The sequence below is a fragment of the Eurosta solidaginis genome, chromosome 1 (genome assembly GCF_040869045.1).
Source record: "Eurosta solidaginis isolate ZX-2024a chromosome 1, ASM4086904v1, whole genome shotgun sequence".
Taxonomy (NCBI): Eukaryota; Metazoa; Arthropoda; class Insecta; order Diptera; family Tephritidae; genus Eurosta; species Eurosta solidaginis.
In genome coordinates, this window is record NC_090319.1 from 303,953,654 (window position 1) to 303,968,493 (window position 14,840).

Here is a 14,840-nt window from a genome sequence, read left to right on the forward strand (position 1 = left end):
GTATTTTACAATGTCGAAATTATAGCTACCAACAGTGAAGTTGCTGCCAAGGATCAAATGTTCTGTCTCTTTACTTGATTACACCAGGTACTTCGTTTTGTACTCATTCACCACCAAAACCATTCTTTCCGCTTCCCTCTCCAGTTTGGAGTAAGCAGAACTTACGGCGTGGATATTCATGCCTTTTATAGCTCTACAGCATTTATTATTTTCTCTTACATCAAATTGAAGACATCGCGCGAGAGGGGTTCACCCTGTCTGTAACTTCTTTAAGTTTCTCGAGAGAACTCCGAGAGGTTCTTCCCAATTCTGACTGCGCTGATTGTGTTGTCGTTCGTAGCCCTATAAGTTTTGCGGGGAAACCAAATTCAGACATAGCGGCATACAGGCAACTCCTTTTCGTGCTTTAGATGGCGCTTGATAAGGCCTTGTATGTGATACTAAGAAGGCTGATTTAGCAATAGTTGGCTGAAATTGCAGGACTCCCCTCCTTGTTGACTGAACAGAATAACCTTTGATTCCAATCATCCGGTAAGCACTCTTCCGATCATATTTTGCAAATAAGCTGTTCTTTTTTATAGTTATTGCTATTCTGACTTCGTCGTAATCGGGTCGGGGGACATTACTTCCATCACTGTCTGTTGCGGGATCGGGTTCATCATCTCTGGGCGATACGTCTCTCTCTCCGATTTCTCCACTTAGGATAGCAGAGAAGTGTTCCCTTCATAATCTAAGTACTCTCCGGGCATCGGGTACAAGTTCGCCGTTTTCATTCATCAGAACGAGTAAAAAGAAAATATGACATATACAATTCGTTGGTCAAATAAGATGATTTTCTCCATTTCTCCTTCAATTTAATAGTTAAATAAAATTTCAGTGTAGACGAATGATTCCTGTAAGATTTAAAAAAAAACATCATCAGGATGGGATATATGTAAATAATATATACAGTGATGTTCTATCAAATAGAAATACAATAAAACCTCAGTAACCTTTGGCGTAATTCCTGAAAAGTCACATCTACCTTTTTTTGGTTGATGTGGAATACGTGTGTCCTTTTCTGGTCATTCATTGCTTTATTACAATTTACACTCATGTCATAAGGTTCTTATAGGGTTATCGTCCAACAACTGTAGCGGCCAGCACGAAACTTCAATTATGTATTATGCAACCATTACCCAGCTAGCTTTGACTGAAAAGAACTAAAAATTACACTGAAGATGGCACAATGATGGAACCGGTTTTCCTTCAAACCATATGTGACAAACGATGACCGAAAATCGTTAAATAGACCCTGAAGCTTTGTTTTTTTTTTTTATTCTGCTTGGATATCTAAAGAAGCGGACAATTAAAATTCACGAATCACAATGAAATATAGGAACAAAATATGTGTAAGTAAACTAACTAACTGATTAGTATTCAAGTGAAAAGTCATTATTTGGAGAGACAACATCAAATCAAAGGTTCTACATCACCAAACTCTATCTCCAGAACACTTTTTAAATGGCAGAACATCACGACAGGATTATAATGATTTGAGTATGATTCAGCAAAACCGCATTATGGTACTAAGATTTTACCATATCAGTACCCTATATGATATAAAATGATTGCGATGTTATTAAAACCACGCACGCAGCTAGGTCCGACTAAAAGCGCAACTTTATCAATTTCTCTTAGAACGTAGGGCATAAGAAGGGGGTCATTCATAGCTCGGCAGTCAGCTAAACTAATGCTTCATACATTTGACAATAACACATTGTTGTCTAATAATCAGCAGTGTCAGTTAACTTAACGTGAGATCGCCGTCACGTAAATAGCAGTAACTTTTCGCAGTAACTTCAATAAAAACATTCAAGTAAACTGAATGCAGGAGTGCATTTGATATTTTGCACGCAACTAAACTTGCTGTAACGACAAGGGCAAATGACATGACAATGACGTCAACGACATGATAACAATTCCAACAATAAGCTAATGACACCGACTATTCAAACCCACAGATAGGGTCCGACATGTCGTATGAGTAACTATTTAGATACAAATAATGTGCGCATAGAAAAAGGCGAAACATCTTAATGTTGACTCACGTCATACAGTTAAGCGTAATAACATTTCATTGTGTGTTAAGTAAGGAGCAACAAAACAATTGGAACTAAATGAGGAAAATAAATTAAGATAAGAAAATGTAATTTCATTGCAGCAACTCTGTTGCATAAATCGCATTAACACAACACTTAAAAGGTAGCAAGCAAATAAGTACACATACATACATATGTATATCTTACAATAATAAATCTTAAGTAAACAATTTATAGCTACAATTCAAGTTTATTGCAAAATACATTTAATGAGATTCTTGGCATTTGTTATTATGTGAAATAAAATATTACGCTAGTTGAATGTTGAATTACTTTATTTACGCTTCAATTGGCTGACAATCTAAAGGCAAAGAGTATTAATATATTTTCAAGCTTAGGTAAGTCGAACTGGCCGGTCAATACAGACCTCACATAGACTGAATGTGACCATAGTGACACCGGAATTTATTTGATGACCAAACGAAGAAGCGCAAGAAGGTGCCAGAACTTATAGAATAACTCCATTCTTCTGGCAAATACCTGAAGCCTTTTAGCACGTAGCTTAACTGCTGTCTCAAGATCTGGCAGCTCTGAGCCTTTGGTCTTACCTTCTTGGAGATATGAGCCACTTTGCGAGTCTAATGTCATAGAATTTGCACATAGAAATTTCGCAGCCGGCGTTTCTGCCTTGTCTGATGTATCATATGCAACTCCTCTCTCCTTTTGATTTCTCCCAAACAGATTGTGGATTCTACTGTCCATTCAACGTGTGCTGTATTCCCCTTTGTCAACTCATCGGCCTTTTCGTTACCTTCTATTCCTTTCTAACCGAGAACACAGTATATATGTATGGTTCGGCATGACCGAAATTTTTCAATTGGTTCTTTGCATTCCGGGACACTTCTTGCTTGTTGGTTAAAATGATTTATATTGCTTTAGATAGATATATTATTATATATTAAGTCCATTGGAATAAGTATTTCTTAAAATGTGCTAAACATTTTTGATGCTGCTGGTCGAGCTTCTTAACAGTTATGATATGTTTGAGCTAAATCATTGGGTATTAAGTGATGCGTGGAGCGTAATGGAGTTTCGTTGTATCGCTGCGTTAGCAGTCCCAGTAGGAACAGCTATATCAACCCGTTCTTACTCACAGTGTAACATGGGAATTTGAGGTGAAAGTTGCTGTTCACTGCAGTGAAGCGTTGGATCTCTGATATTTTAGGCGAATGCAGAGTATGCAGCTGCAGGCGAACAAAATTCACGCACCTCAAAGCGATTACCATATCTGTCCTGAAATATGGCTCGGAATCAAGGATGGTATCGAGAGCAAAAGAGATGGATCTTTCAGTGTTCGTGAGAAACGTTCTCTAGAAGATTTATGGTCCTGTCCGTAATGCCGACGGAGAGTATCGACGGAGGTATAATTATGAGCTGTATGAGCTATATGCAGATATGACGAAAATGCAGCAAATAAAAACCCAAAGGCTTTGCTGGCTAGTTCATATTATGCGAATATTGCAGTTGGAAGCACGTCCTCCACGGAGTTGAGAGAGAAAGTTGGAGGAAGACTTGAGCCCTCTTGGTGCTCTCAATTGGCGTCAGTTATCGCAAAATAGAGAAAGCTGGCGTGACTTGTTACTAAATGGCCAAACTCGCCTAGGCGGTTACGCTTCAATCAATGATGATGATGCTAGTTAAATAAATCTTTGTATAGCAGAGAAAACCTTATCGGACCCATTTTCTAATATTTCACTGAACTAAAGCCTTACTATAGAAAAGCAGAGCCAATTATTATATCGGTGGGGTGCCATTAAATCAATGGACTTTTTGGCAACTTTAAATGGCCATCAGACCAATTGTTATGGAAGTCCTAATGGTTTGTCATAGATGAGTTATGGGTTTGTCATTGACGGATTATGGCTGTGTTATCGATTTCTTATCGAGAATTTATCCATTTTTATATTCGAAAAGCCTTTGATTTGTTATTGAAAAATTTAAGTTAAATTTGTTAACGGAGTTTCCCAATTGGTTATCCGCGTGTTATCAGAAAGTTGATAATTTTTTATCGAAAAGTTATCAATTTCTTATTGAAAAATTATCAATTTTGTTATTATCAAAGTAGTATCGTTTTCCCCTCAAAAAGTTATTTCTATGTTTTTAAAAGAGTGTCGATTATTTACTGGAGAGGCGCCAGGTTAGGTTGGGTTTAACTGGCCTGTCCACAAGAACCTATAGACTGAATGAGTCCGTAGTGTGACCAGAAGTTTTTTTTAACGACCAAAATGAAAAACTCTTTCAAAAACCAGGACCTGTGTTATAAAATAACTCCGTCCTCTTGGCAAATACTAGAAGCTTTCTAGAAATTTAGCCACTTTCTGCTTCTAGATCTGACAGCTGTATCACCCAACCGGAGTCTTAGCCTGGCAAGGGCAGGGCACGAGTAAAAAACGTGCTCTATCGGTTCCTCCTCCAACGCGCAAGCATTTGGTATCACTGACCAAGTCTAATTTAAAGGCATGTGATGCCAGAAGGCAGTGTCCAGTCAGAAAACCCGTCATGGGGTGTCGCCAATTCGTTACCGAATCATTCGAGATTTTTTATCTACATTTATATATTTGTTGTCGAAAATTTATCGATTTTTTATCAAGGCGTTATCGATTTTTCATAGAAACACTATCGGCTTAACTTGATGTCAAAAATGTATCGATTTCTTATCGGAGTGTTACCAATTTGATATCCGCGTTTATCGTTTTGCTACGGACAGTCACTGGTTTTGTTACAGATACCTTTAGAACTTCAATATTAAATCGATGACATAATTGTAACCAGTCGCTTGCAAGCCTATAAGAAATCAAAAACGTGATGACACTTGATATGACATCTATGAACCGTACTGCAAAAAATCGATACCAATGGGATGCCACCCCAATATTTTTCAAGCAAAATCTCAAGCGAACTCTTTCTAAGTACTTTACGCGACTCTGCGGTCAACAGTATCACCTAAGTAAGTTGAATCTAACCGACACACAAATCAACAACAGCAGTTACAGATAACAAGTAAAGAGCAATGTAAGCGTACTAAATTTTATTAATGATTTCTTTAAGTATTTAGAAAACACATATGTTTCCTAGCCTTAACTACTCGCGAAACGATCACTGCCATTATGTAGAAGACAATAATGCCATTGTACGGAAAACGACTTAATGCTCACGATAAATGCGACCCGTAGCGAGTTAATGAAGTACGCACTAATATTGGCGGAAGAACACCCCTATGACCACACCTACATACACACACAAGTATATAAACCAGAGCCGGCCAAAAGTTGCACATTGTGCAATTTGAGTTCGTATTTTCACACAGACACTAACGATGTCCGATCACGATCGTTCGCTTTCGCTTGTCACTCACTAAAATCAACAGTGAATGCAAAAGGAAAAGTCCATGGTACTTTTTGGGCACCTAATAAAAACAATATGCTGCAATGTTAAAGTGACATTTAATACGTTTTAGTTAGTATTATTAAGTTACTTTGAACATACATATTAATATTGACAATTTAAATATTAATAATTAATAATAATAAATTAATTATTAATAAATAATGACAATTTAATATAAGTAACTTTTTATACATTCTACTTAGTTTTATTATTTTTTATACATTTTTTTTATTGAATAACTTTATGTTTTGAACATATATATTTCTATCTTTACATTTACTTTGTTTTGTAGTTCTTTCTTAATGAAAAAGTGATTTTTTTAAGTAAATTTTGCATTGAAGAAACCCCATACCTTCTTTTATAAAAAAGTTGTATCTGGCTAGCTCGACCTCCACGTTCTTAGTTATATGAATATAAGTAAATATTGTTAGGATTAGCTTGAAATCAAATAACCAGAGTCGTTTTTAATTTCGAACTTCACAGTCCACATTTTCTTTTAGCACACTGTGGGGAGTTGTCACTCAATTTTTACACACACTTATGCAATTGTTTTAGTATTTGTGTGGCCGGCTCTGATATAAACATTAAAGTGCTACATGCATACATATATATACATATGAAAAATAGTGGCTAAAGCACGATATGCTGACGACAATGACGCCAAGAAATCTATTGTGTACTGCAAACAATTAAACAAACATACACACTAACATACATATAAACTAAGTTCACTACACGTATAAACAAAACAAGTAACAAAGTCAAGCGCAATCCCCTACGGCAAATAATTGTTAAGAAAATGACGCTATGGGAAATGTAATAGATGTAAACGAAGAAGCAAAGTGGAGCGAAATACCGTTGTTTATGTTGTTAAGAAGTTGAAGTGCGAAAACAACGGCAGTTGCAAAACGAGCCACATGCCAATGTCAATGGTGAATGCATTAAGTTTACTTTGTCGCAAATGGAAAAGACGTAACAGTCAAAATGACTGTGGGCGACCGCACTGAACACTACTTGTATGAGTGTACGTGTGAATGCAAGTAAAAAGAATAAAATGATAAATTGGAAAATTACATGATATTTTGCCTAGAGGAATGAGCACATTTTGTCTATTGTTAGGGTTAATACTACAAGTCTAATTTCATATTTTGCTTGTGTTTGTTTTTAAAATTGAATTTAATTGTACCTTATTATGGACTTTTTTTTATTTTGTTGAAGGAGAAATTTATTTGTGCACGGGTCGGGATATTTAAGCCTGTAGCATGCATCGTCTAATTTTCTACAATATAGGCAGCTCAAGCTTTCAACTTTGCACATTCTGTGAAGATATTTGCTGAAGTAGGTGTGTCCGATAAGAAACTGAGTCAGGTGAAAGTCGACCTCTCTATGTGATCGCCTCAGCCATAGGCTCAGTTCGGAAATTAGTTCCCTGCTCCACTTTCCTACGGTGCTGTTGCTCCACTGTTTTTATCAGCGTTGAATCAATTCTTTCACATATGACTATATCATCTCTACCCGCTTACAATCCGATGTGGCATAAATAAATAAATAAATAAATATGTTCATTGAATATTTCCGCCAACTACCAGTACAGCTTCAGGCGATATCACTCGGTAAGCCAAAGCCCTTCACTGCGCCCCTCTGCATTAGACCGAGGTTAGGGCTATCCCCTTTTTCCCTTTTTTCGTTTCTTCTGCCCAGATTTTTGCACCGTAAAAGAGTATAGAGTCCCAGGCTGATGCAAGAAGCTTCCTTGTAAAAAAGTCTTGTTAGTGGGAATCAGACTTGTGAATAAAGAAAAAGATTATCCGGCGTATTTTAAGAAAGATTGGAGCCCACAGTGAATCTGCTAATCGGACCCTATCAGTGTGGTTTCAGGCCTGATAAATCTTACATCGACGAAACTTACAGTATGCGCCAAATCTTAGAAAAATCTCGTTAAAAATAATTGAGACACATTGATTCTTCTTCTATTTTAATGCCATTTTCGACACCAACGAAAAGGAGCTGCCGCTATGTCTGAATTTGGTTCCCCAAAAAACTTAAACGGCTTTCCAAAATGACGATGAGCAACACCATCAGCTTTGTAATCCAACGAAGATTCACTCTTTCCAACGAATGCATCTTGGGACTAAGTAGACAAAAGAAAGCCCTCTTTCGACAAACAAAAAAATAATGCTCTGCAAATCACTTATTGTACCATCCCGATATATGATGCAGAATCATGGACCAGGGCAACGTCGGATGAGTCGGATCTGGGACTATTCAGAAAAAAGTTCCTCGGTTTATGAACCTCTACGAATTGGCTACGCCGATTGACGAAAAATATTTAGCGATGAACTGTACGAGCTTTACTCACACTCCAACATATTTTAGCTAATCAAAACATTGCAGCTTCACTAGCTAGGTCATGCTATGCCAATGAAAATGATACTTCGGCCAAAAGCGTATTCTTATCGGAAGCAGCCTATAGAAGTAGAGAAAGAAGGCGTCCCCCTCTCTGCTGGAAGGACCAGCAACACTTTGAGTTCCCTTACTGTAACCAATTGCTGCCAGCTAGCCTACCGGTGAAGCGACTGGCGCGTATTTTTTCATGGCCATAGCTGGTTAAATAGTTAAGCGCCCTTTAAATAAGTAAGATATAGTTTGAAGTGTTCCCCAGGATGCTTCATGTTTGCCTCGGTTTAAGAGAAAAGAGAAGTGACCTCTGCAATATCCAAGCACTCTATGAACATTGGTTACCAGTTGACCTCTTCGTTACGGCAGGCCTTCCCCACTGGCTGGAAGGCTTCCACCTTTCACCAAATTTTTGATAAAATGTTTAGCTCTAATTGTGTTTTTGTTATTTTTATATGGTAGTCCCTCTTAACCGCTGGGGGTGAATCCCCAAGCATTTGTCGCAACATTGTCGATGTTGCATTGTGTTTTACGATTCGGTGGTACCCATTTATCCTTATGGTTCTTTTAATGTTTAAATTTTGACTCTCGAAGTTGCTACAAAGTTTTTCTTAAATCACGATTGGACTTAGTAGATAAAGTCACGCCCATTCTTCGAAATCGTATATTAAATACTTATATTTAGTCGTTGCCAGCACTCAGTGCGGTTTACCAATTTTTTTCCTGTGCATGTCCAGACTCCACTCAGCAGTTTCTTTTTGGAACTGGTCCACTTCCGACCAAAAAATCCGACCAACCCTAAAACATCATATAGGAGCCATCTATAATCGCTTTTTGGTACTAAGAACATTACTTTTTCGGTAGTGAACCAGGGACCGATCCATGCATCCCACTAAATGTTTTGAAATTCGCCTACATTGATATTATCATTTTTTTTTTTTAGAAATTAGCGTAGTGAAATTGTGGAATGGTCAAACGAGGGAAGGAGAAAAAGAAAGTGATAGACTAAAACGAAGAAATATTGAAATGGGGAGCGAATTTTGGAGAAGTAGGGTGAGCTAAAGAGAGAAATAGAGAAAAAAAAATTAAAGGAAGCTAGAGAAAAATACTGCAACAAAGAAGGAGAGACAGAGTCAAGAAAAAGGAAAAGGGAGAGGAAGAGTATTAGGGAAGGAGAAAGAAAAATCGGAAAAGGCTAGGGAAATGAGTCGTAAAATAGGAAAAGAGAATTTGGTAAAGCTAGACAGATAGCAAAAGGAGCAAACAAATCTTAAAAATAATACAGATGAACCTAAAATAAGGCTGAGCAACTACTACCGACTTTACCAGTTTATCTTTAAAATTCTTGATTTTAACATAAGACAAATCGTGCACTACATAGCAATTGAATATAATATACAGAATGCGTTTGGAAATATTAAATTTCATTATACCCAACCCAAGCTAGAATTCCATGCAGCATTCTTGCAGCAAATTTATGCACTTGCAATGCCAAGAGACTGCGTAGCAAGATAGAACACACCAACACACACACACACACACACTTACAATTTTCTACAATTTTCCACTAACATTATAGTCTTACATTTCTACAAATTTTTTATTGGTCTTTTTTCCTCTTTGCAGATATAATATTTCTTGGACTGTTGACTCGCACACACCCATCGAAGAGTACAAATTATCATTTCGAAGGTTGCCGCAAGGACACGAGGTCGACAACTCCATCGATTCACATTCAGGTTCATCCTCAACAACGCTGTTACAAATGTATGGTGGTAGTGGTGGTGTTGGTAGTATGGGTAGCGGTTTACTTGGCAACCAGCACAACCATCGTTTAGGCAGTAGTTTGGGTTCGGGTCTAAGTAGCTATGGCAATGTATTACATTGGGGTCGCAATGATTGGCGTGACGTTGTTTTGCCTGCGATGCCATTGTCACATCATTATACACAAGGGATGAGCTATATGATTCGTGGTCTAGATCCAGACCAACATTATGAAGCCACAGTGCAAGCGAGGTGAGCTTGGTTCATCGTTTTTTATTTTTATTTGTATACATTTGTGTAAATGTGTTGGTATATATGTGTGCCTTTTTGCGCATAGTAATTGCGTAGCAAAATGCTATTTGTTCCTCTTCGTTTTAAAGCTTCTTAGAAATTTCATTTTATAACCAATTGTATGTTAACAGAGGACTATAAAACAACAAAATTAAAGCAATAGACACGTTCGTTAGTATACCAATTAATCAGCACTAAAACAAAAAAGGTGAAATTTTGTTCATCCGCATATATTGACTAGAGTCCATATAATTTCACACAGTACTTCATCACGAAATGCAAGGAAGCACTGGAAATACTCCAATCGCACCAGACCATACATTTTTTCTAAATTCCAGGTGAAAAGAGGATAGAAGATAACGCAAAAGCCGACGGGTCTGCAAAGGCGATTGCAGCACCCGCTGAATCGACGGTAGACGTCCCAATCCGTTTGGAAGAAATCAAAAGGTGACAGGAGTTCCATATAATCCATGAAGCAGGAAAGGCGTAGAAGGAGCGTGGGTCTACAAACTTTCCAAGAGAATGTGCAAATCCTGCGATATTAGACTAAAAATTGGGTGATAAGTTAGGACTCCTCAGTAACAGAGGATGTAGGAAGTGTGAGCTGCGGAAGGAAATGGTTGGACACGCCCTGTGTTCGTGCTCTGCGCTCACGAGGGCAAGGCTTCATCTACTAGGGGCGGAAAAGTTACCAGATCTCTAGGCAACTTTTAAGCTAGGTCCTATAAGATTTCTCGTATAGAGCCAAGATAACTTAGTTATTCAACAAAATAAGGTCTAATAAGTTACGGAGGTTTTTCCGTTTGGACCTCAAACATATTGTGGTAACACTGTGGACATATTGTGTCTATATGAGGCCTTTATTGACAAGAGTCTAAAGCTCGATTTATCAGAAATTTTCAGTTGCATCGTTCTATTTATGTTTCGTATTCAGTCGACCATTTCTGAGAGGTCCATACTGGTCCATAACATATGATTTTTTATACTCAGTTGAGCAGAGCTCACAGAGTATATTAAGTTTGATTGGATAACGGTTGGTTGTACATATATAAAGGAATCGAGATAGATATAGACTTCCATATATCAAAATAATCAGGATCGAAAAAAAATTTGATTGAGCCATGTCCGTCCGTCCGTTAACACGATAACTTGAGTAAATTTTGAGGTATCTTGATGAAATTTGGCACGTAGGTTCCTGAGCACTCATCTCAGATCGCTATTTAAAATGAACGATATCGGAATATAACCACGCCCACTTTTTCGATATCGAAAATTTTGAAAAACCGAAAAAGTGCGATAATTCATTACCAAAGACGGATAAAGCGATGAAATTTGGTAGGTGAGTTGAACTTATGACGCAGAATAGAAAATTAGTAAAATTTTGGACAATGGGCGTGGCACCGCCCACTTTTAAAAGAAGGTAATTTAAAACTTTGCAAGCTGTAATTAGGCAGTTACTCCTATTACTATATGTACGCTTAATAAAAATTAGCAAAATCGGAGAAGGACCACGCCCACTTTAAAAAAAAAAATTTTAAAGTAAAATTTTTAAAAAAATTTAATATTTTTACAGTATATAAGTAAATTATGTCAACATTCAACTCCAGTAATGATATGGTGCAACAAAATACAAAAATAAAAGAAAATTTCAAAATGGGCGTGGCTCCGCCATTTTTCATTTAATTTGTCTAGGATACTTTTAACGCCATAAGTCGAACAAAAATTAACCAATCCTTTTGAAATCTGGTAGGGGCATAGATTTTATGATGTTAACTGTTTTCTGTGAAAATGGGCGAAATCGGTTAATGCCACGCCCAGTTTTTATACACAGTCGTCCGTCTGTCCTTCCGCTCGGCCGTTAACACGATAACTAGAGCAAAATTCGACATATCTTTAATGAACTTAGTTCACGTGCTTACTTGAACTCACTTTATCTTGGTATGAAAAATTACCGAAATTCGACTATAACCACGCCCACTTTTTCGATATCGAAAATTACAACATGGTAATTGGATTGGTGTATTGACGCGAAATATAACTTTGGAAAAAACTTTGTAAAATGGTTGTGACACCTACCATATTAAGAACAAGAAAATGAAAAAGTTCTGCAGGGCGAAATAAAAAACCCTTGAAATCTTGGCAAGTATTACATATATAAATAAATTAGCGGTATCCAACAGATGATGTTGTGGGTCACCCTGGTCCACATTTTGGTCGATATCTGGTAAACGCCTTCACATATACAACTACCATCACTCCCTTTTGAAACTCTCATTAACACCTTTCATTTGATACCCATATCGTACAAACATATTCTAGAGTCACCCCTGGTCCACCTTTATGTGATATCTCGAAAAGGCGCCCACCTATAGAACTAAGGCCCACTACGTTTTAAATAATCATTAACACCTTTCATTTGATACACATGTCATACAAACACATTCCAGGGTTTCCCTCGGTTCATTTTCTTACATGGTTATTTTTCCTTATGTTGTAGCTCTCAACTGAGTATGTAATGTTCGGTTACACCCGAACTAAACCTTCCTTACTTGTTTTTTTTATTAAGTTTTTCGATGGAATTCATTTGACAGATTTAGCAAATTGTCTCGTAGCTCATTTAGAAAGGTAGGTACTAATACAGACAAAGTATTTTGTGAGTAGTTATTCCGAAACTTGGTATTCTAAGTCTATTTTGCCTTTGCATTCTTGTTCCGATATTGTGGTTGATTGGTATCTGGTACTTCTTTTCGTCGTAGAACTCGTTAAGTACTCGGTGTATATATATTTTTCTTATTCGCCAAGGTTTTTAAAATGTAGTTCTGACTCCACTGTATCTTGTTACAACTTGTGGGAGTACCCCACGCTGTGATGCCGTACCTGATGTATGATTCCGACAAAGCCAGGTATGCCTGTAGCAGGACTGCATAGTTACTGCAATATCTTAGATGCTTTGGAAAGTACGAGGTTTTTCGCAACTTATTATGTAGATACACTAAATGCTCGTTCCATTTGAAATGGTCATCAATGATGATTCCCAAATATTTGTACGTTCGGACGGTTTCAATATTGACATCACACAAACAAGGCATTCGAGGCTTGTGTAAGCAATCGTGGCTATGGAATTTTAAATTGATATTTGAAGTTTGCTATGTGGTGGTCTAATATGCATGACTTTAGTTTTTAATTCGTTTACTAACAGTCCATTTTCGTGAGACTATTTGGCAATGATATCAAGTTTTTGTTGCATTATAGTTGTTGCAACATTTAAATTTTTGTGGGACACTGAGATGGTGGTGTCGTCTGCATATGCAAAGACTTTGCAGTCTGTTAGGTGGTTGATCAAATTGTTTGCATAAGTTAAATATAGTATGGGCCCCAGCTTTGAGCCTTGAGGAACTACGTAGGAGACAGACATCTCGTCACTGAATTATTGCAAATGTTCACCCTATAGACTCTTAGCTTCAAATAGCTTTCAAACCGTTGTAAGCAGTTTCCTCTTATTCCTGCATTTTCCAAGGCTTCTGTTTGCTTTGAGTGTGTTAAAGTGTCAAAAGCTTTGGTAAAATCTATAAAAAGTGCAAGATTGTAGATATTTTTTCCGAGAAGTTGCTTGATGTTTTTTTTTTTATTTTTGGAACGCATATTGACTATTTTCCACCCCAAATAGGTGAATACCAAATCGGCACTACATTTAACTGCAAAGTTCACCAATGACTTGGTCCCTTAGGGATCCATAAAAAGTTATTTGTGATACTGTGCTATAAGCGGTGGTTAACGGCGGAGCTGCTGTTCACTGTGTAGTTGTAAGAGAGTTACAACGATTATTTATCCAGCTGGAATCCGCGCAAGTTAGACACTCCATTGTGAGTATCAAGATCTTGTCGAGCATAATGCTGCTTAAAGCTAAGAATCGAATGACGTACAAGAAAGATAACTCTGTTGAATTTGGCGTTACCTCTCTGTGCTAATTTAAGCTTATAAAGACATTTTTGATTACGGATAAAGTATATTATGCGGACCTGAAGCCATGTTGCCTGAGTGATATTCCTCCAACTTATTCCACAGCGTCTGTGATGCGTGATTGCAGGAACCTTTTCGAAAAATTTTCCGGCTGTGTTGATTATGCATACCGGTCGATATGCTTATGGTAAGTTCGAGTTGACTTTGCTATTGCCAATTTAACAACAATTCGTGTCTTAGATCATATACAACATGACCTCTGGTCACATCTTTGCAATATCTTTCTTGGCGTCTGCCAGTTGTAATTAGCGAATTGATATGGAATTTACTTTCTTCCCTTGTTTAGTGGGAAGGGAAGAGTACTATGCTTAGAGTTTTTGCTGTATCTGCCCTGCTAGTATTTATATATTTACTAGCGTACCCTCGACCGCTGCGCTAGGTGATAAATTCAAAAGAGAATAAAATTAATACGAAACCAAGCTAATGCTTTGATACAATTCCATTCGAACTTTATTGTAACACTTTTTGGTAAAAAACATTTTTGGGTTTTCCGTCTTTCGCGTAAATGAATAATGACGATGGTTTGCGTACTCGTGAGCAAGCTACATACAATTGTCCATGAGAAAAAATTGGGTATTATAAATTAATACTGCACATTTGTAGACTGTCCTTGCGCCTTATTAATTGTCATAGTGAAGGCAAGGCGAATAGGGACCTGCAAACGTTTGAAATCGAATGGCAAATCCGTTGGAATCAGTGGAATTCTGGGTATCAAAGCGTCTTCTGCTTTGTACTTCCCTTTCAAAATTGTAGCTCCGATAACTTTACCCATTAGTTTCTTCACAGCGAGTCTGGTACCGTTGGAAAGTCGTGACCCATTAATGTTGCGTAGCATAATAA

General features: G+C 37.4%; 1 protein-coding gene across 10 annotated transcripts in view; it reads left to right on the forward strand.

Moving 5' to 3' along the window:
* The window catches only part of LOC137237551 (uncharacterized), a 1,245,508-nt gene that overhangs the window by 1,160,110 nt on the left and 70,558 nt on the right, over window positions 1-14,840 (forward strand). For all 10 annotated transcript variants that reach the window (XM_067761305.1, XM_067761304.1, XM_067761308.1 and 7 more), the window contains one exon: window positions 9,552-9,941. In XM_067761305.1, the coding sequence (XP_067617406.1) occupies window positions 9,552-9,941 (390 nt within the window). The remainder of the gene's footprint in view (window positions 1-9,551; window positions 9,942-14,840) is intronic.